The sequence below is a fragment of the Gossypium arboreum genome, chromosome 8 (assembly GCF_025698485.1).
Source record: "Gossypium arboreum isolate Shixiya-1 chromosome 8, ASM2569848v2, whole genome shotgun sequence".
In the NCBI taxonomy this organism is placed as follows: Eukaryota; Viridiplantae; Streptophyta; class Magnoliopsida; order Malvales; family Malvaceae; genus Gossypium; species Gossypium arboreum.
The window spans coordinates 32,560,232-32,583,384 of record NC_069077.1 but is presented as its reverse complement, the minus strand read 5'-3'; the positions used below and the strand labels follow the sequence as shown (position 1 = coordinate 32,583,384).

At 32.9% G+C, this 23,153-nt stretch overlaps 1 protein-coding gene across 1 annotated transcript; it reads left to right on the top strand.

Annotated features, from left to right (window-relative positions):
• Positions 1-20,422: 20,422 nt before the first annotated feature.
• Positions 20,423-21,606, top strand: LOC108468935 (germin-like protein subfamily 2 member 4). The gene is made up of 2 exons (XM_017769804.2): positions 20,423-20,769; positions 20,867-21,606. The coding sequence occupies exons 1-2, from the start codon at positions 20,661-20,663 to the stop codon at positions 21,412-21,414; spliced, it is 657 nt and encodes a 218-aa protein (XP_017625293.1). The 5' UTR covers positions 20,423-20,660; the 3' UTR covers positions 21,415-21,606.
• The last annotated feature ends 1,547 nt before the right edge of the window (positions 21,607-23,153 follow it).

Sequence of the window (23,153 nt, the reverse complement as noted above, 5' to 3'; positions counted from 1 at the left end):
TCTAGAATCCAAGTTTTACAATTTATTTGATTTGGTCCTTATTTTCCAATTGGACACCTTACTCATAAAATTTCTTCATGAAACTTTAACACATGCATATTATCATATTCTAGACCTCATAATAATCATAAAATAAATATTTCAATGTCGGATTTGTGGTCCCAAAACCACTGTTCTGACTAGGCCCTATTTTAGGATGTTACAACGCCAACCTTGTTTGGCTAATAAAGCGATATTAAATTGACCAAGATTTTGAAACCCTAAACCACCTTTTTCTTTTGTGAAATAATGATCCTTCTAAAAAAACCAATGAATGCCCCTTTTGCCACGATCCTTCTGCCATCAGAATCTCGTAATAGTACTTTCAAGATCAACACACAAAGATTTAGGTAGTAAAAAATAGGCCATTGTATATGTGACAGCCCTAATTTTACCTTATTCCGAAAGTGGTTTCGGGACCACAAAACCGAGTCGTAAAAATAATTAACCGTCATATTCGATGCTTATTATATGTGAACGTGCATGTGTGAAAGTTTCATACTGTAATTTTGTCAATTGTATGTGAAATTATTAATAGGACTTATGTGAGAAAATTTTGAAATGTGATAGGTAAATTTATAAGTGGTTTATTAATGCATGTTTTAAAGAGTTTGGACTTGCATGTCAAATGTCCCTTTTTGTTTATAGTGGCCGGCCATGTTGATGTTTATGACAATATATATGTATTATTTATTAGTTTTAAGGCAACTAAATGGCTTTATAATTTTTATAATATTGATGAATAATAAAAGAATAAAAATAAAAAAAGAAAGGTGAAGAAAACAAAGTTTCATCTTTGTTCTTCTTGGCCAATTGAAAAGAGAGAAAAGGGGCAAGACCTTCGATCATTTTAAGCTTGAAACAAGGTTAGTAAATTATGATAAATTTTGAAATGGTAGCTTATTTTAAGTTAATTACTAAGTTCCTTACTTAGCCCATGTTAAAATTTTGGAATTTAGTAATGATATGAGTATACGGGTACAAGTGAATTTTGTAGAGAATGAATATTGTTTTCAAGTTTTAATGAAAAATTTGCAAATGGGTGATGTTTGATATAGTTTAATGTTCATATTAGTAGTTGAGATGATTAAAAAAAAATTCGGCTTGTGTAGTTGTGAAACTTGCCGAATGTGAACTAGTGTAATCTTTGAGTAATGTTTGTGTGTTAAAGTAGTTGATGGCTTAGGTAGTATCTATAAGTGATTCGGTCATGGTTTTTGCATAAGTATAAAATATATATGTTTTGGAAAGTGGAATTTGGATTGATTTTATTACATGTATTATAAATTATGTTCGGCTATGATGGTATATTAAAGTATAATTAATCCGTTTCGATAGTATTATACAAGTGATAAATAAAAATAAGTAGAAGTGTATTAGTTAAATAAATATGATTATTAATTGACAAATGTCGTATGTGGTTTGTGATTGCAATGTGTTTTGTTTCGTTAAGGTTAAGTATGTGTTTGGTATATTAGTAAGTGTATATCATGTATGCATATGATTTGATTTAGTTGAATTTAAGTGGTAAACTTTATATTAAACTTATTTTAAGGATACGGTCATAATATACACATTTAACATGAATACATGTAAATTCGGTCATGAAATGGAATTGAATATGAAGGTTAAGTTTGCATAGTTAGGGCTGACTAGGTTATATTGTGACAACCCGAATTAGGGCCTAATCGGAATAGTGGTTTCGTGACCACAAATCCGAGATAGAAATAATTGTTTTATAAATATTTTGGGGTTTATGATATGATTGCATGATTGTGTGAAAATTTCGTGATGAAATTCTATGCCTAAAGTGTTTAAATTGAAAGTAGGGACTAAATCGAATAAGTTGCAAAATTTGCATACTAGAAATTTTAGTATGAAATTGTTTTGAAATATTTATTAGGAGGTCTTAAATAGCAATTCTACCAATTTTAAGTTCATGGACAAATTTAGGACATGGAAGGAATTTTGGAAAGTTTAGTAGTAAGGGTATTTTAGTCATTTTGATATTAAATGAAATAAAATGGGAAAAATAACACAAAATAGTCATCTTCCCATTTAGTTGCTGCGAAACTTCACTCTCTCCATAGCTAGGATTCTTCAACTTTCAAGCTCCATAGTAAGTGATTCTAAGCCCGCTTTTAATGTTCTTTACGTTTTGGAATCCCTAAGCTCGATTAAGCTTATGTTAGTAATAATTTAACCTAGGGTTCATATTTGGAAAAATACCCATAGGTGAAATTTGTGTATTTTGATGTTTTATGATAGAATATGAGGTTTTAAATTGTGTTAAATAATTTGTGCTACTCGGTTTTAAGTGAAAACGAGTAAAAGCAAGATAATCGGTAAAAATACCTAATGTTCATAACTATATGATAGAGTGGGAATTTGATGTTGTTGTAGAAGAGAAAAATGTTCAGCATATCATAAAACATAAGAATAAGGGCTGAAATTAAATTCCGAGCCTAGGGGCAAAATTGTAATTTTGTAAAAGTTAGGGGCAAAATGTAATTTTTCTACAATGTGATTTTGGATTGAAATAAATAGTATGAGTATTAAATGAGCTAAATGTGTTATTATAGATCAAGAAAGGCGAGAACCGACCTTGAACGGGGAAAGAAAAAGTTTTGGACTAAATTGCAAAATTTCCATATTTTGCACCAAGGTAAGTTGTATGTAAATATTACAATAATTTCATGTACATTCTTATATTTCAGCCCATTATATAAATATACTAGCTGATGTTAAAATATAAATTGACTATGGGAAGAATGGAAATAAATACTGAGAGAGAGATCCGGTTGAACATTCTGAGAGATCGAATGAAATAGAGGAGCGTAGCTAAGTCACATGTATGATGCTGAGTGCACATCATGTGTACAAGAAAGCTACGAGACACCTGTAGTAGCTAGGTCACATGCGTGATACGAGATGTATCCCATGTAGACAAGAGAGCTACGTGAAAGATAAATGTAGCTAGGTCGCATGCGTGATTCCAAGTGAAGGACACCATGTAGACAAGAGAGCTACGTGAAAGATAAATGTAGCTAGGTCGCATGCGTGATTCCAAGTGAAGGACACCATGTAGACAAGAGAGCTCTGAGACAAATCGGCTAGGTCGCATGAGTGGTACTAAGTGTTCCCCATGTGTACAAGAGAGCCGAACTAAATGAAGTATGATGGTGGGGCTGTGTCCTGAAACCGTTAAATATCGAGGATTGATCCGAATTGTTCAACGGGATGGTTTTGTGGTGACATTGTGGTTTGGACCTACACTTATAGTGAATGAAATGTGGTGAAAATGAATTGTGGCATATACATATATACGATAAAATGAGGTTAGCATAAAGAATGTGTGAAAGAGTGAAATTAGTATTAAAGCTGTTTTAGATGGCAGCAGTGACGTGATTTTGAAAAATCACCAAAATAGAAGGAATATAATTAGAGGTTTAATGAGATGTGAAATTAAAGCTTAATGAGTCTACTTTCATATAAAAGAAGCAGGGCAAGCAAAGGAATTCTATATTTTGAGATATTTACAATTGTAACTGACTTGCTCAGGATGAATACGTGATCCCCTGTTTCCACTTTGAAAAATCATTAAAAATTGTACAAAGCAAACTAAGAAATATAGTTTACACTCCTAAATTCCTTATTGAGACTAGTTTTAAATACAACAGACTTCAGGGTTGTTTGAGTTATGTACTGAGAGAAATTCAATTCGTAGTGGACAGAGGTCAGGCCAGTCGAGCTGTGTAACAGGGGAAACTTTAACTAATAAACTGTACTAATCTGCTGAACCAAAAATTATAAAAAAAATTTAGCAAGAAGCTTTATGAGTCTAGATTCAGGGAAATTTTACGGATATGAATTTCGAGTTTTGTAACTCGAGTTATGATTTATTTAGTGAATATGACACAGCAGAGACAGCTTAATCAAGTGGAATAAGTAGTGAAGTTAAAGTAGACATACTTGAATTGTTGTGTAAACATGTTAGATTCTTAAATTAGTATTTACATACTACTTACTAAGCTATAAGCTTACTTCGTTTTCTCTCTTTTGTCTTATAGTGTTCTCCAGCTTGCTCAGGAGTCAAGGATCGTGAAGATCTACCCGCACTATCATACTTTGGGGTATTTGAACTAAATGTTTTGAATTATGGCATGTATAGTAGGTAAAAATTATTTTGTTATGTGTCATATTTGTCTAGGTTTAAAATATTAGTTCTGATACTCGACCGATTACTTTGTACAAGCCATAAAAGTTGGCTAATATTGTTCAAGATATATGTTATACGATGCATTATCAAATGGGATGACATATTTCTATCTTGGTATATGTTATGTTCGTAATACCTTGTATCTGTTAAATGACGTGATAGCAGGTAAGGGTGTTACATTTAGTGGTATCGAGCTATGGTTTAGTCGGTTCTCGACTAATAAAGTGTGTGTAAAAGTCTAGCTATACATGCCATAAAAATATTGTGATAGTGTGGTGACTCGATTATTCTAAAGCGTGTTTTGTTTTAATATAGTAATGGATCTGAAGGAACTGCGGTGATGATCTTTAGTAATGTCGCCGGCTCCGCACAAGGGACCGCTACTGTGGGAAAGTAGACTGAGACATTGGGACAAGGAGATGAGGCTCGGACGCCTTTCTCCAAATGATGAACAATTGGTATCTGAATTTATTCGAGCAAATCCAAATGCTCAACCTCCTCCACCCCTCCTATACCTCGACGATTCCTCAGAGCTGCTCAAGGTATAAATTTGGTAAGAATGAACAAGCCTCCGGTTGACAAGATTCAAAACAAGGGGCAAGAGTTTAGAGCAAAGGTTGATGATGATCCTGAGAAAGCGGAATTCTGGCTTGAAAATTCTACCCGTGTATTTGATGAGCTCTCATGTACACCTGAGGAATGCTTAAAGTGTGCTGTATCACTTTTGAGAGATTCGGCCTACCACCGGTGGAAGACTTTGGTTGCAGTGGTGCCAAAAGAAAAAGTTACTTGGGATTTCTTCCAGGAAGAATTTAGAAAGAAATACATAAGTCAGCGATTTATTGATCAAAAACGGAAGGAGTTCCTTGAATTGAAGCAAGGAAAAATGTACATCATGAGTATGAACGTGAATTTGTAAGACTCAGCAAGTATGCCCGGGAATGTGTGTCCACCGAGGCCATTATGTGTAGAAGATTTGAAGATGGGCTGAATGAGGACATTAAAGTGTTTGTAGGATTTTGGAGTTGAAAGAATTTGTAGTATTGGTTGATCGAGCTCTTAAAGTCAAGAATTGAACAAAGAAAGAAGAAAAGTCGCTATTGAGGCTCGAGATGTCGAAAAAGACAGATAAGTAAGCCATTTCAATCTCAACCAAAAGGTCCAAAGAGACAAACCCTCGAATGACAGTTTCAATTGGGGATTTACAGAGATCGTGGTAGAGCATATTCGGGTCTAAAGCTCAAGCTACTTGTGGCAAGTGTGGGTAATGTGCGACCTAGAAAGCCCGAGTGTCGACAATGTGGCGAGCAACATTATGGTGAGTGTTGGGGACCGAGCGAGCTTGTTTCAAAGCAGTTCTCATGAGCATTTTATTAGAGACTGTCGGAGAAGGTTAAAGAAGAAAGATTTGAGTGTTAGATGAATACCACCGCTAGTAGAGGTAGACCACCGAGAAATCTGGAGGTGGGACTAGTAGTAGAAGCGTGATGAAAGATTTAACGGCAAGATCGAAGCTAGAGCACTGCTAGAGCTTATGCTATACGTGCTTTCGAGAAGATGCATCATCTCCCGATGTCATTCTTGGTACATTTTCTCTTTATGATACTATTGTTATTGCATTGATTGATCCGGGTCCACCCATTCCTATATTTGCATGAATTTAGTATCCAATAAAAAGTTGCTGTTGAATTTCTTGAGTTTACGATTAAAGTGTCGAACCCTTAGGCCAATATGTGCTAGTTGACAAGGTTTGCAAGAATTGCCCATTAATGATTCAAGGTCACTTTTTCCGCCAACTTGATCTTGTTACCATTTGGTGAGTTTGACGTTATCTTGGGAATGGACTGGTTAACATTGTATGATGCTAAGGTAGATTGTAAACAAAAGACACTAGAGTTAAAATGTGAAAATGGAGAAATTCGTGGGTTGAAAGCAGACGAATCAAATAAATTGCCTATGGTGATTTCGCACATGTCTGCATGTAAATACATAAGAAAAGGGTGTGAAGCTTATCTCGCTTATGTAATGAATGTTGAGATGTCTCAACTGAAATTTGAATCAATTACCTATAGTCGTGAGTTTCGGATGTATTTCGGAGGAATTGCCCAGGTTGCCTCCAAACAGAGAGATAGATTTTGCCATTGATTTGTTACTGGCATCTTGCACCGATCTCGATTGCTCCATATAGAATGGCTCAATGAATTAAAAGAATTGAAGGCTCGATTCGCAGGAGTTAACAGACAAGGGATTTGTGAGACCGAGTTTCTCTCCCGGGTGCTCTGTATTATTCAGTAAAGAAGAAGGATGGTTCAATGAGACTTTGCATTGATTACCGTCGACTTAATAAGGTGACTATAAAGAACAAGTACCCATTGCCGAGGATTGATGATTTATTCGATCGGTTAAAGGGGCCACAGTGTTTTCAAAGATTGATTTGAGGTCCGGTTACTATCATTTGAGAGTTAAGGAGTCGATGTCGAAAACCGCCTTTAGGACAAGGTATGGACATTATGAGTTTCGGTGATGCCTTTTGGCTTAACAAATGCTCCACCATATTTATGGACTTAATGAATCGGATTTTCCGGCCATATTTGGATAAGTTTGTAGTAGTGTTTATAGATGACATTTTAATTTATTCTCGAGATGAGTTTGAACATGCCGAACACTTGAGAACTATATTGCAGATCTTGAGAGAAAAGAAATTGTTTGCCAAGTTTAGTAAAAGTGAGTTACGGCTTCGTGAAGTCGGATTTTGGGGCATATAGTCTCGGTGATGGTATTCGGTGGATCCAAGCAAGATTTCTGCGATCGTTGATTGGAAACCGCCAAGAATGTATCTGAGGTTAGAAGCTTTTTAGGCTTGGCGGGTATTATAGGCGTTTTGTTGAAGGATTTTCGATAATTGCCTCTCCTATGACTAAATTGTTGCGTAAGAATGTTAAGTTTGAATGGATGATAAATGTCAACGAGTTTTGAAAAGTTGAAAGCACGATTGATGAAGCACCAATTTTAGTACTGATTTGAGTCGGGAAAGGAGTTCGTAATTTATAGTGATGCATCATTGATGTGCCTTGGATGTGTGTTGATGCAAGAGGGCAAAGTAGTAGCTTATGCTTCGAGGCAGTTAAAACCGCATGAGAAGAACTATCCTACACATGATTTGGAACTGGCCGCTATTGTTTTTGCCTTGAAGATTTGGCGACATTATTTATACGGTGAAAAATGCGAATTTTTACCGATCACAAAAGTTTGAAGTACTTGATGAATCAAAAGGACCTAAATTTGCGGCAGCGAAGATGGCTTGAATTATTAAAGGATTATGATCTAGTGATTGATTATCATCCGGAAAAGCAAATGTAGTTCTTGACGCCTTGAGCGAAAATTTCTTTTCACTTTGAGAGCCATGAACACGGGTTAGCATTGTCGATGTGGGTCAATTTTAGCGAGAGATGAGAGCTAAACCGTTATTTCTCCAGTTGATTTGTGATGCTCAAAAGAATGATAGTGAGTTGCGGATCAAGAGAACTCAATGCGAATCAGTTATGACTCGATTTTCGAGTTGGACCGGATGACTGTTTGATGTTTCGAGACGAATATGTGTGCGAAAAATGATAAATTGATTCGAAAATATTACATGAGGCGCATAATGGTCATTTATCGTTCACCCGGTAGCACAAAATGTATAATGATTTAAAGAAGTCATTGGTGGCGGTATGAAAAGGGACATTTCGAATTTGTAACTAAGTGTTTGATCTGTCAACAAGTAAAAGTGAACATCAAGTACCTTCAGGATTACTTCAACCGGTAATGGTGCACGAGTGGAAATGGGACAAGATTACCATGGATTTTGTAACCGGTTTGCCTTTAACTCCTAAAAGAAGGATCTGTTTGGGTAGTGGTTGATAGATTAACAAAGTCAGCCCACTTTATACCAAGACGCACTGATTACTCACTTGATAAATTAGCGAATTATATATTGCTGAAATTGTGAAGTTGCACGGAGTACCTATGTCTATAATATCGAGATAGAGATCCAAGATTTACCTCGAGATTTTGGAAAAAGTTACAAGAAGCTTTGGGTACAAAATTGAACTTTAGTACCGCATTTCATCCACAAACAGATGGTCAAGCGGAAAGAGTAATCCGGTACTCGAAGATATGCTTAGATCTTGTGTTTTAGAATTTGGAGGTAGTTGGGAGAAATATCTATCTTTGATTGAGTTTGCCTACAATAACAGCTTATCAATCAAGTATACAAATGGCACCGTCTGAAGCCTTATATGGTCGTAAGTGTCGGACTCCTTTATATTGGACCGAGCTTAGTGAGAAAGCAGATTCACTGAGTTGATCTAGTTAAAGAAACCAAGAGAAAATAAAAGTAATTCGGGATTGCTTGAAAGTCGCTTCAGATCGACAAAAGTCATATGCGATTTAAAAGAAAAGAGATTGAATTTCAAGTGGGTGATAAAGTGTTCTTGAAGGTGTCACCATGGAAAAAGATTCGAGATTTAGTCGAAAAGGCAAGTTGAGTCCGCGTTTTATTGGGCGTCTGAGATTCTTGAGAGAATTGGACAGATGGCATATCGGTTGGCCTTACCGGCAGAGTTAGAAAAGATTCATAACGTGTTTCATGTATCAATGTTGCGACGTTATTGTTCGATCCTTCACATGTGATTTCCCAATGAAATTGAGATTCGATCGGATATGACCTATGAGGAGGAACCAATAAAGATTTTGGCTCGAGAAGTTAAGCAGTTAAGAAACAAAAGTATAACCTTAGTGAAAGTATTGTGGCACGGACATGGGATAGAAGAGGCTACGTGGGAACCGAGGAAGCTATGAGGAAACAAGACCCAAACCTCTTTCTGGGTAAGATTTTCGGGGACGAAAATCTCTAAAGGGGGAGAATTGTGACAACCCGAATTAGGGCCTAATCGGAATAGTGGTTTCGTGACCACAAATCCGAGATAGAAATAATTGTTTTATAAATATTTTGGGGTTTATGATATGATTGCATGATTGTGTGAAAATTTCGTGATGAAATTCTATGCCTAAAGTGTTTAAATTGAAAGTAGGGACTAAATCGAATAAGTTGCAAAATTTGCATACTAGAAATTTTAGTATGAAATTGTTTTGAAATATTTATTAGGAGGTCTTAAATAGCAATTCTACCAATTTTAAGTTCATGGACAAATTTAGGACATGGAAGGAATTTTGGAAAGTTTAGTAGTAAGGGTATTTTAGTCATTTTGATATTAAATGAAATAAAATGGGAAAAATAACACAAAATAGTCATCTTCCCCATTTAGTTGCTGCGAAACTTCACTCTCTCCATAGCTAGGATTCTTCAACTTTCAAGCTCCATAGTAAGTGATTCTAAGCCCGCTTTTAATGTTCTTTACGTTTTGGAATCCGGAAGCTCGATTAAGCTTATGCTAGTAATAATTTAACCTAGGGTTCATATTTGGAAAAATACCCATAGGTGAAATTTGTGTATTTTGATGTTTTATGATAGAATATGAGGTTTTAAATTGTGTTAAATAATTTGTGCTACTCGGTTTTAAGTGAAAAGCGAGTAAAAGCAGCATAATCGGTAAAATACCTAATGTTCATAACTATATGATAGAGTGGGAATTTGATGTTGTTGTAGAAGAGAAAATGTTCAGCATATCATAAAACATAAGAATAAGGGCTGAAATTAAATTCCCGAGCCTAGGGGCAAAATTGTAATTTTGTAAAAGTTAGGGGCAAAATGTAATTTTTCTACAATGTGATTTTTGGATTGAAATAAATAGTATGAGTATTAAATGAGCTAAATGTGTTATTATAGATCAAGAAAGGCGCTGAACCGACCTTGAGCAGGGGAAAGAAAAAGTTTTGGACTAAATTGCAAAATTTCCATATTTTGCACCAAGGTAAGTTGTATGTAAATATTACAATAATTTCATGTACATTCTTATATTTCAGCCCATTATATAAATATACTAGCTGATGTTAAAATATAAATTGACTATGGGAAGAATGGAAATAAATACGAGAGAGAGATCCGGTTGAACATTCTGAGAGATCGAATGAAATAGAGGGGCGTAGCTAAGTCACATGTATGATCTTGAGTGCACATCATGTGTACAAGAAAGCTACGAGACACCCTGTAGTAGCTAGGTCACATGCGTGATACGAGATGTATCCCATGTAGACAAGAGAGCTACGTGAAAGATAAATGTAGCTAGGTCGCATGCGTGATTCCAAGTGAAGGACACCATGTAGACAAGAGAGCTACGTGAAAGATAAATGTAGCTAGGTCGCATGCGTGATTCCAAGTGAAGGACACCATGTAGACAAGAGAGCTACTGAGACAAATCGGCTAGGTCGCATGAGTGGTACTAAGTGTTCCCCATGTGTACAAGAGAGCCGAACTAAATGAAGTATGATGGTGGGTCAGTGTCTTTGAAACCGTTAAATATCGAGGATTGATCCGAATTGTTCAACGGGATGGTTTTGTGGTGACATTGTGGTTTGGACCTACACTTATAGTGAATGAAATGTGGTGAAAATGAATTGTGGCATATACATATATACGATAAAATGAGGTTAGCATAAAGAATGTGTGAAAGAGTGAAATTAGTATTAAAGCTGTTTTTAGATGGCAGCAGTGACGTGATTTTGAAAAATCACCAAAAATAGAAGGAATATAATTAGAGGTTGAATGAGATGTGAAATTAAAGCTTAATGAGTCTACTTTCATATAAAAGAAGCAGGGCAAGCAAAGGAATTCTATATTTTGAGATATTTACAATTGTAACTGACTTGCTCAGGATGAATACGTGATCCCCTGTTTCCACTTTGAAAAATCATTAAAAATTGTACAAAGCAAACTAAGAAATATAGTTTACATTCCTAAATTCCTTATTGAGACTAGTTTTAAATACAACAGACTTCAGGGTTGTTTGAGTTATGTACTGAGAGAAATTCAATTCGTAGTGGACAGAGGTCAGGCCAGTCGAGCTGTGTAACAGGGAAACTTTAACTAATAAACTGTACTAATCTGCTGAACCAAAATTATAAAAAAATTTAGCAAGAAGCTTTATGAGTCTAGATTCAGGGAAATTTTACGGATATGAATTTCGAGTTTTGTAACTCGAGTTATGATTTATTTAGTGAATATGACACAGCAGAGACAGCTTAATCGAAGTGGAATAAGTAGTGAAGTTAAAGTAGACATACTTGAATTGTTGTGTAAACATGTTAGATTCTTAAATTAGTATTTACATACTACTTACTAAGCTATAAGCTTACTTCGTTTTCTCTCTTTTGTCTTATAGTGTTCTCCAGCTTGCTCAGGAGTCAAGGATCGTGAAGATCTACCCGCACTATCATACTTTGGGGTATTTGAACTAAATGTTTTGAATTATGGCATGTATAGTAGGTAAAAATTATTTTGTTATGTGTCATATTTGTCTAGGTTTAAAATATTAGTTACAGTACTCGACCAGTTACTTTGTACAAGCCATAAAAGTTGGCTAATATTGTTCAAGATATATGTTATACGATGCATTATCAAATGGGATGACATATTTCTATCTTGGTATATGTTATGTTCGTAATACCTTGTATCTGTTAAATGACAGTAGCGGGTAAGGGTGTTACATATATATTAATCATAAATGGATCATATGCATATGAGTATGTATGTATTTGTGTGTGGCATTATTGATAAATGGCAATAAGTAATGTGGTAAATGATTAATTTGTGATAGTCATATATAGGTATGAATATATGTATATGTGTTTTATGCATGTACCATGTACTTATAGGGACAATCGGATGTATGGTTGAATTCATGCATATGAAAACATGATAAGTTACATGAATCCTTGTTTGTGGATGTGATTAGATATTGATTAAATAAGTAGGAAACCGATTCATGACATATTTTATAAAATATGTTATGTATTAGAGTTTTATATGATTGTCAAATGTGACTACTAAGAAGTAAAATTGAGTAAGTAATTTAAATAAATCTATTTTGTTTTAATTAAGCTCAAGAGCAAAGGGGGTTTAAATCAGATAAGGGAAAGGAGAAAGCAGTCGAGTAGATTATCTCAGAATGCTCAAAATATCCGAGGTAAGTTTTAAGTAGTTTCCTTTAGTATATAATTGACGATGCCATTATAAGAGTATAGTAGGTAAATTGTGATCTTTGGCTTGCACTTGAATTAAGATGTATAATAGATAATGCATGTATATGACTTATAGTTTGATGGCCACTTTGAATTTAAGATTAAATGGTGAAGAGAATGAGTTATATGAGATATAACCATTGAGCTGAAATGTGAATGATGATGTGCGTATCGAGTTTATATTCGAATGTAATATACGACTATTAAGTGATAAGATGACTAAAATGTGTTAAAATATGATCAAATATGTATGAGATTGAAAATATATCCAGACATGAGGTCTGCAGGCTATATGCTGGAAAAATATCCGGACATGATCCGCAGGCTATATGCTAGAAATATATCTGGACATGAGATCCGCAGGCTATATGCTAGAAATATATCCGGACTTGAGGTCCGCAGGCTACGTGCTGGAAAAATATCTGGGTTAAAGACCCGTAGGCTTATGCTAGTAATGTATTCTGAACTCTAAGATTTGACAGAACCGATGCCAGTAAGTTAAATAAGATTTCGACTTCGAATGTCAGTGGTAAACATCGTTGCGTAAGTATTATATATCCTACATGTTAAGGTTCGTGTTATGTGCTCATATTTGAATTGATTCTAAGTGATTTACTAGTATCAAAGAACGATATATATATATATATGTGTGTGTGTGTGTGAATGAATTTGGCATTTGAGGATAAGACAACAATATAATTGGTTAATGTAAGTCACCATATGAAAGAATGTGATTAAAGGTATTAGTATAATCTATGTAAATGTGAAATATGTGCAAGAAGTCTTGTGTATACATACATACATATTCGGCCAAGGGGTTTTGTAACTAATGTACTGGTGTATATTTGGTCAAGTGAATTACAATTAGGATACAAGTTTTGTGATACTCAATGTTCAATTTTAATGACAAGCCTTAATAGTATGAATTACTTAAAACTTACTAAGCCTCGAAAGCTTACTCTGTTTCTTATCTCTCTGTTTTATAGATTGTTGACTTTGGCCATCGACTCAGGGATCGTCAGCAGTTCATCGTACTATCGAACTTGTTGGTACAGTTATTTTGGTCTCGATATGGCATGTATAGGTTGGACTGTTGAATAAAAAAATATGTTTTGTAATTGTAAATATCTTGGCCGTATGAAAATGGCATTTATGACTTATAAATTTGTATGTATTTAGTTCGATTTATGCTTGTGTTGGTAGATTATGTGATTGAAATTAAATGTTTAGCTTGGTAATACCTCATAGCCTAAATCGGCGATCGGAAACGGGCTAAGGGTGTTACAGTATATGTCGGAATAGCTTGAAGAACAGCCTTAATAAAAACTTCTTTCCCACCTTGAGAAAGATGTCGAATACTTCAATTATCAATTTGTTGTTTAAATATGACCTTTAAGTTTTGAAAAGACTCTTTTTTCCTTCTACCCACCATATTAGGTAAGCCAAGATAATGTTCTGGGTCATTTGAGCTTCATACCCCAAGTATGCGAGTAACTAGTCGTTTTTCTTCCTTCTGTGTATTAGGGCTAAAGAAAACAGTTGACTTATCAAAATTGTAATCTGGTGTATAGGTTTTGGGAGTTCCTCATTGCTGTATAGGGTTTTTAATAGATTCCATGATACATCCCTATCTTGTGCATAAGGGGAACCATAAAATCTTGTATATCTCTATTTTTTTCCATCGTCAAGGTTTTCAATAAGCACGTCAATGTGCCTTTTTGAAAAATTCAGAAGCGTGATAGGAGCATCACACAAACCTCCTCTAGATCCATCAGGGTCCACATTAATGCCATTAGCAAAACCACAACTTCTTCACACTCTTTTCATCTGAATCTTGTTTATTTTTGTCTCCATAAAGAAGAACCATCTGAGGATTATATTTCTTCAAAGAATGCCGAAGCCTTCGAATTGTCCATGGGTTCTTTAAACCACAGACATTCCAACTTAAAAATTTCATTGCGATAGGTCGGCTTGCCTTTTGGTAACTGCTGATAATAAAAGAGTATTGTCCAACATTCTCCTATTTCTTGTCGTTACAGTGTTGCCTTTCTCTCTTATTGTTGGATCTTCACTTTCCCCCCTAAGCCTTTTTTTTCCTTCCTCTCCAATTAACACCCTTTCCTCCAAATCATGTTCTATTACAGAATGGACCTATTTGGCCAATGAGTTCCCCCTCATTGTGAAGAAGAGGGTAAATTACCTTCCAAATTGATCCCCAGAACAAGATCGATGGCTGCTCTAGATTCTGATTTATTCCTCATGCCCCATGGCTTGTATTCCGAATTGCGTTCGCCATAGAGACTTTTGTCTATGTCGTCTTTTCCATCTTTGCGTAACCAGATACTATTCATTGCCAAAGCTCTTTTGGATTGCACTCGCAAAGACAAATCCCAGCCCATTACCGCCACTTCCACCCCTAACTCCATTTTTTGCCTCACAAAAAGAGTTATTGTGACCCAACCGACCATAATAGAAGCAGAAAAGAGTCAGCCTTTCATATTTGAATATAACGTATGAGCAGTTCCCTAAGAACATAATCTATTTTTTCCTCTTTAATGAGTGATGAACGTCCAATTGAACTCGAATTCTCATGAAATTCCTACTTCCTTTCCCCATATCTGAACTATCATACTCCAGAAATTTTCCCAAAAAATCACCTAATTGCCTTGCCAAACTTTCAGAAAAAAACCATATTGGAATATCATGGATTTGTACCCAGAAAGGTGAAAAGATTAAAGGGATTTTCAATGGCTTCCCCTTACTGTAGCTTGTGTAGAACCAGCAAGTGATTATTAAAGGTCCATGGAGAGCCCTTCAGAACTCTGTCCATGTTCATAGCATGAAAAAATTGAAACAAAAATCGTTTTTCTCCTAGATCTCGGATCTGAACGCCTTTAACAGGGTGCCATAGGTTCTCCATGGTGCTTCTCGTTGCTGGGAAGTGAATAACGCTGGCTGTTAAAAAACATCCCACCGTCGAAAAGTTCTTTCTTCCGTTTCCATATTCGGCTCAATTTGTACTTGTAAAACTACTTCTTCTTCTTCATTAACCGTTAATTCAGCAAATTCTTTTTCCATGATTGTAGGCCAGAGATTAAGCCCTGTTATATGTGCTATCTTGGAGGATTGACGGAGATTTTGATAGACGGCTGCCGCCAATATTAACTTTGAAATAAAAGAACCCAAAAACCTAAAAACATGTCAGAGAGGCAGACGATTGCGTGCTAGGGTAACAGACTGCGTAAAAAAAAAAAACACAAAAAAGATGATTTAATTTTAAAATCTCTTAAAAAAATGAAAGAATAGTTTACCCCTCGTAAAAAAAAACCCGAAAGGAATAGTATACCCAAAATTATAGAGTCTACAAAAACATAGTTACGTCTCATTCTTTAGCATTCAATAAAGGAGATAGATTTTTTCTGTAGATTTTATTTACGTTTGTAGGTTATTTAAAAATTTTTGAAGTTAAAATTTTGACATGAACATGGAAATGGATAAACTTAAAATATAACTTTATATCTATGATGGATAAATTTTTGGCATAATAATTTTTTTGGCCCTTTAACTTTATAAAAAATCATTTTAGTTTTTCATTTAATATTTCGCCTCTTTAACCCTTAAATTTATATTTTTTGTCAAATCACTCCAAAATAAATGGAAAAGTTAACATTTATTAACTTTACTAGTGTGGCATATATGTGGATGTAAGCATTTAATTTATAGATTTTATACTTTTTAAATAAATTTAATGATTTTTAATTTTAAAAATTTTATATATATTTCTAAATTTTAAATTTTAAAATTTTAATTAAATATTGACATGTGCCATGTTAGCAATTTTTTTTTAAAAAGTAAACTTTTCCGTTCATTATGGGGTGATTTAACAAAAATAAATTTAAAGGTTAAAAAATGAAAAATTAAATTAGGGTTAAAATGATTTTTTTTTTATAAAATTGAGAATCAAATAAGCGGAGTACGGACATTACATGCAACGTTTGAAGAAGAAAAAGAAAATTGCAGTTTCATTTTGGTGTTCTCTAATCAGATTATGAAGTAAAATGTTAAAGGATTAATTTTATTTCCATGAAAGTTGCAAATAATATGGTAAAGAATTTCCTAAAATTATTTATTGATTCCATTATAGTAAATTTAAAATATAGAAAAAAAATCATTGCTTATTTGATTCAGGAATGGCATTCTATTGTAACCAATTCTGAAATTTGGTTTGATTGTTGATGCAGTGGAGGGATTTAATAGCCATATTTAAAATAAGGAATTTAACCTAAGTTATTGGGATTATTAATTTAAAATTGAAAACTTTGCAGATTTTATAGTATTAACTTATCCTTATAATTTATTGATATAACATTATTTTATGTTTATTTATTGTATACATAAATAATTATATTTATCTAATATAAAATAAATTTATATATTTATTTCTTTAAATATGCATGATTAAATTAAAATTAAAGTTTCAAGTATATATTTAAACCACAATTAAATTTCACATGTATAATACACCAAACTAAAATTTATATATAATTTTAAAATTTATCCTGAAAAATAAAACATATTAAACCATAATTTTATAAATATTGTAATAAAATCTCCAACCGGACTTAAATTAAGCCAATTAATTTATGTTAACCAAAATAACAAAATCATTATGTGTCAAATAATTAACTCATACACTTGTTAATATATGAACTACTCCAAATAAAAACTTTCCATATATGTATAAATACCTTGTTATAGAATATATATATATATATATATATATGACCGTCAACATTTCCAAAATTGTGCCAATATACAGAGGACAAGGGATCCACTTACCTAAAACTAAAATTTCTAAAATTGTAAAATTTGTTATATATATACATATGGCAATTTACGTAGTAAAAGTAATAAATATTAATTTTTTATATATTTTAAAAGTGATTTAATAAATAATATAAATTTAAAGATTAAAAACAACAAATAAAATAAAATAAAATAATAAAATAAATTTTTTTATAAATTTAGAGGGCGAAAAAATTATTATACCATATTTAAAACATCCTAAAAGAATTCAATTTAATTTAAAGGTGGGACGCTCCAATTTAACTTTGAAAAGCAAACTTGAAATTAATTACAAAATTAGGACTATCCACCGATCAATAGTTGATGGTATATCAACTGCTCCTTTTAAACCTTTCTTATGATATGCTCTAAAATTACTTCAAAATACTTTATGTTATATTATTGAATTATCATATATTAATAAATAATTATGTATAAATATATTTAAAATTAAATAAAGTTTTACAATTTTTATAAACTATTTGTTGACTTTTCAAATTTTCACATAAATTGTTTTTTATTTAAATATTTAAATTTAAATATGTAATTAGCTAAAAAATTTTGCATTCTCAATCATAATATTTTTAAAATTTTATAAATTTCAAAACAAATAAATATAATATATATTGACACATACAGCCAAACCCATGCATCTCATGAGGGACATTAGTATTTGTATTAGTAGGTGAAAATTACGTATTTAATATATATATATATATATATATATTTAAAAATAATATTTAATAAATAATGAAACATATAGATGGTTTAAAATTAATAATAATGACATGTATACGATATGTACAAAATTAAAATAAAATAATTTAGTTTAAATTGTGAGTAAAAAGAAATTTAATTAGATAAATGCATTTAATTAAAAATATTAAATGAGCTCTAATTATTTTCTAGCTCAGATTTACAATTTTTCTATAACACATTAAAATGTTATCATGTTGGTTAAAGATTTATTTAACAATTAACTCAGAGGTAAAGTGGTAACTTACTTATAAAAAGGCTCTTCATTAACGTTGAGTTAGTGTCGAATTAACTTATGATACAAACTCAAGAAACAACATTATTGATAAGAACGATGTGGATGAAAAGGTTTTTTCTTTGTAAAAATATTAAATTGTTTTAAGAAAATTAAAAATGAAACCTTAGTTGAATTGATAAAAGTGAAATATTGGTCTCATTGATTTAAATCTCATAATATATAATTTTTATTAATTTTATTAAATATATAAAAGGCAAAATTTCATAGGGTTACAATTCTTCCGTTCTTTTAAAAAATTTGTCCTTGAAATTTAATCAATTTCTTCAAAACCTTTTAAAAATAAAAATAACTTTTCTTTTTTAACATGTAATGATTTAATAGAATTGATAAAATATTTAAGAGTTTAAAATGTGTTCAAAAAGTGTAAGAATATATTTAATTATAAAATTGTGACCTGTTAAGTTCATAATCGACTCAAAAGATATTGTGAATCTATTCAGTATTTAATGGGCCACGTTAGATTTTCGTAATACCATTTGATGTTAAGTAACGGCATAGTGAGTAAAATATTACAAATTAATAATGTTAGTGACCAAAATATAATAAATTAAAATTGAATGACCAAAACATAATTTAAACCATGTATAAGTGACTATTTTATAATTTACTCTTTTTTTAAAAAAATTGTTATATTAACAATTTAAATAAAAATCTACTTGAAAATGTTTGATGTAATTTTCTTGAGTTGAAATATTGAGATATGAAAATTATCATTATAATATTTCCCAGAATTATTTTCTAAGAAATTCATTTAAAAACATTTAATGGGCCAAATCTTTAACATTTCATTTCATTCATAGTTTCTATTGAATTTGAACTTTGATGGATAATTTGATTCATGGTGATTGAAGGCTGCATATGGTAATTGGTTTCACTTCGTTTCCTATGGCTGAGTAGATAATTCATTTTTAAGTGTGCGGCACTAGTAAAACATTTTCATCTTCATACCTGAATTCACTTCCGCTTCACCCAATCATCCAATTTTTTACCCTTCATATATTCTAATTTATTAAAGATTATTTTTAATATTAATATATTTTATAATTTAATCAGTAAAAAGACCTCTTCAATTATCCTTAATTTCTATATTGAGCAAATTGGTGTCTTTAAAAAAATCGGAGTAATTTAGTCCTTGTCAATTTTGAAAATGTGTCAAATTTAGTCATTGATACTTATATATTTTGTCGATTTAATATTGATTCTAAAAGATTCAACAAATTTAATCTCAACATTTATACACATTTTTGTAGGCTAGATTTGTTAAATTAATATCAAATTGATAAAATATGTAAACTTTAAGGACTACACTGTTATTATACAAATCAAAATTAACAAAATTGCTTAATTGTTTCTTTTGAAAATTGATAAAGATTAAATTATCTTACATTTTTTAGAGGGTCTAAGGATACCGAGAGGATTGAAAATGTCTATTCTAAACACCAACTATATATGCAATAGTTTGGATTTAAGCAATGAAGTTATTTACTTTGACTACAAAAAATGCATGCTTCAACCTTTTCCAGGCCTTTTCTGGTAGACATGCCTAGGCCTTTCTAGTACAGTAGTTGCAGGAAAGAAACATGGTAACTGCAGGTTTTACATCATAACCCACTTCTCTCTGGTAATTATCAAGTAAATGTACAAGCATTATCTTTTTCCCTTCGCTTTTCATTAAAGTCAAGATGCAACTAATTACTTTTATCTAAAGCTTACAGTATAGCCTGAACCAAAATAAAGCATGCATGAGCTAACTGCTAATGATCTTGTAAAGGCTTTAAGGTAAGCTAAGGCCGATACGACAATTCAACCACTGCAACAACAGCTGCTAAACCAACCCATTTCAAACTTTTTTCTTTTGCTAAGAATCTAGATTAATTATGTTTGTTTATCGTTAAACCAGGATGTTGGAGACACAAAAAAAAAAAAAAAATATCCTATGGGGGCCATTTATCGCTTTCTTTGTGGTAGGTATTGGCGTGAAGGACACTTGTATTGTTCTTCCCTCTCTTTTGACTTGCCAAAACTAAGATTGTAAATGAACAAATGTCCTATTAATAGTTTAATATATGTTCCAGAAAAGAATTACGACCTGAAAATTTTGTCTGCAGTTAAACTAATTGCTTTGTTTTCAAGTTGAAGTACCCTGTTTTTTTTTTCCCCAAACTTTACAGTCACATCTCTTATCTGTACCACTCAATGCTTACCCATTTTGTTTCCATATATATAGACAGCCCCCTTCTCTTCCAACAATCAAAACACAAACTTTTCTCTGCATTTTTTTTTCTCTTACCTATCAACCTTTTTTGCTTGTAATTTATCTTCATGGCGGCCATGGTTTCTGCTTATCTCTTCGTTTTTCTAGCTCTCTTTGGCATGGTTGCATCTGACTCTGATCATCTCCAGGATCTCTGTGTAGCTAACAAAGCTGCAGGTACATGTGTATATATATATATATATATAGTTTTCTGTTGGTTTTCTTACTCAGGAATCGTGTATATTTTATGGTACTGGTATATATACAATTGTAGGAATAAAGGTGAATGGATTTCCTTGCAAGGAGGAAGCGAATGTTACGGAAGCTGATTTTTTCTTTAGCGGTTTAGCCAATCCAGGAGTCATCAACAATTCAGCGGGATCAGTGGTAACAGGAGCCAATGTGGAGAAAATTCCAGGGCTCAACACCCTTGGAGTGTCACTTGCTCGCATTGACTATGAACCTGGTGGCCTTAACCCGCCCCACACTCACCCACGTGCCACTGAGATCATCTTTGTTCTCGATGGTGAATTAGATGTTGGGTTCATCACTACATCAAACAAGTTGATCTCCAAATCCGTCAAGAAAGGCGACATATTTGTCTTCCCCAAGGGACTGGTACATTTCCAGAAGAACAATGGTGAGAAGCCAGCTTCCGTGATTGCAGGATTCAACAGCCAGTTGCCTGGAACTCAATCTATTGCCGCCACATTGTTTACTTCGACACCCCCAGTGCCAAACAATGTATTGACCAAGGCCTTCCAAATTGGCACCAAGGAAGTCGACAAAATAAAAAATAAGCTTGCCCCTAAGAAAAGCTAAGCTAAATGAGGCATCGAAGAGGCTAACTAAGGCAAAACCAACAAATTCTAGTTTCCATGGATGATACTACTTTTGTATGAATAATATCTCAATTTTCATAACGTTTTATGGGTAATAATGATCAGTGCAGATATTCGTATATAAACATATTCTATTTCTATGGAATTGAATAATGGAAATTTAAGCCCAAAAGGTTGTTTGGAGCAATGTAGCAAGGCCCATATTTTCATTTTAAATATCTATAATATATATTAGTATGGTTCTCAACCCACCCTTCTCGTGGTAATTTTTAGCCTATCCCATTAAGGGTAGGTATTGGACACGAGTTTTAAAAATGCTTCATACTTAATGTGAGTATTGTTCCCTTGACCATTGGTATAGATAGGAGAGATATTTACTATCTCACCTAATTTAGATTCGTATTAACTATTTTTTATTTTATATCTGACTATTGTAATACATATTGTTGAAGCTTGTTGGTGGGTGTCACCAAGGCTCTTTGATTCTCATCTTGCTGCTCTTAGCCATGGAGCTGGTGTTTTTCGGTCTCTTCCTACCAGCAACACCATGAAGTTTAATGTGGATGGTTCTTCACATGGTAAACCAGACCTAACAGGTTGTGGCGACGTTTTGAGAGATGTTGCAAGTAGTGTTAAAGATCTGTTCTCTGGTCCTCTTGGTTCTATGTGCTCTAACGAAGCCGAATTAATCGATATTAAAATTGCTTGCAACTTTATGCTTATTTACATGGGTCCAATATTCGGTGCCCATTGTTCTCGAGTCTGATTTCGTGGTTGTTGTCTCATGGGTGTGCAATAGAGTGTGCAATAGAAATTCTAGGCCATGGGAATTTTGGAAGATTTTTAACGATATCGATCATTATGTCGAGTTTATTAAACATGTATTTTTGTTAATGTGTTTCGTGTAACACCTCTCGCCCGACCCAATCGTCGGGTTTGAGCTACAGGATGTTACATTCGTTACCGGAGTAAATATGAACAATTGTACATAATTTGATCATTCAAACATGTAATTATGTATAATTACCAAATATAATATGAAAATAAAATAAAATAAAATAAAAAATAAAAATAAATAACACACAGATTTTTACGTGGAAACCCTTTTAGGAAAAAAACAAGAGCAGAGGAGCAGAAAATTCACTATGTCGAATTCGAATAATTACAAGAGGAATAGACTATGTCTATTTATAGGCTTATAAAGCCATATTCTAGTAAGACTGAAACACCTTATTCTAATTAATATCAAATAGATGGAATTTAATAAGGTTTAAAAAACCTTATTCTAAAATAAAATAAAATAAAAGAAGTGTAATTCTATATGAATTCTTCTTTTATTTTATTTTACCACTGTATTTTATTTAAATAAGGATTCGGGTCACTTAATTCTAACAATCTCCACCTTGACATGAATTCTCAATGAACAAGTTCTTCATCATGAACTCTCAACGAACAAGCTCTCCACTTCTTCCATAAAACCCCTTAAGGGTTTATCTTCAACAATGAACACCAATCAAGTTTCAGCAATGCTCAAACTTGGTTATAAGAAGTGACTTAGTCATCATATCTGCAGGATTTTCATGAGTACTAATTTTGCTCACAAAAATATCACCACGAGCAATAATATCACAAACAAAATGATACCGAACATTAATGTGTTTTGTTCTCTCATGAAACATTTGATCTTTTGTAAGAAAGATGGCACTCTGACTGTCACAA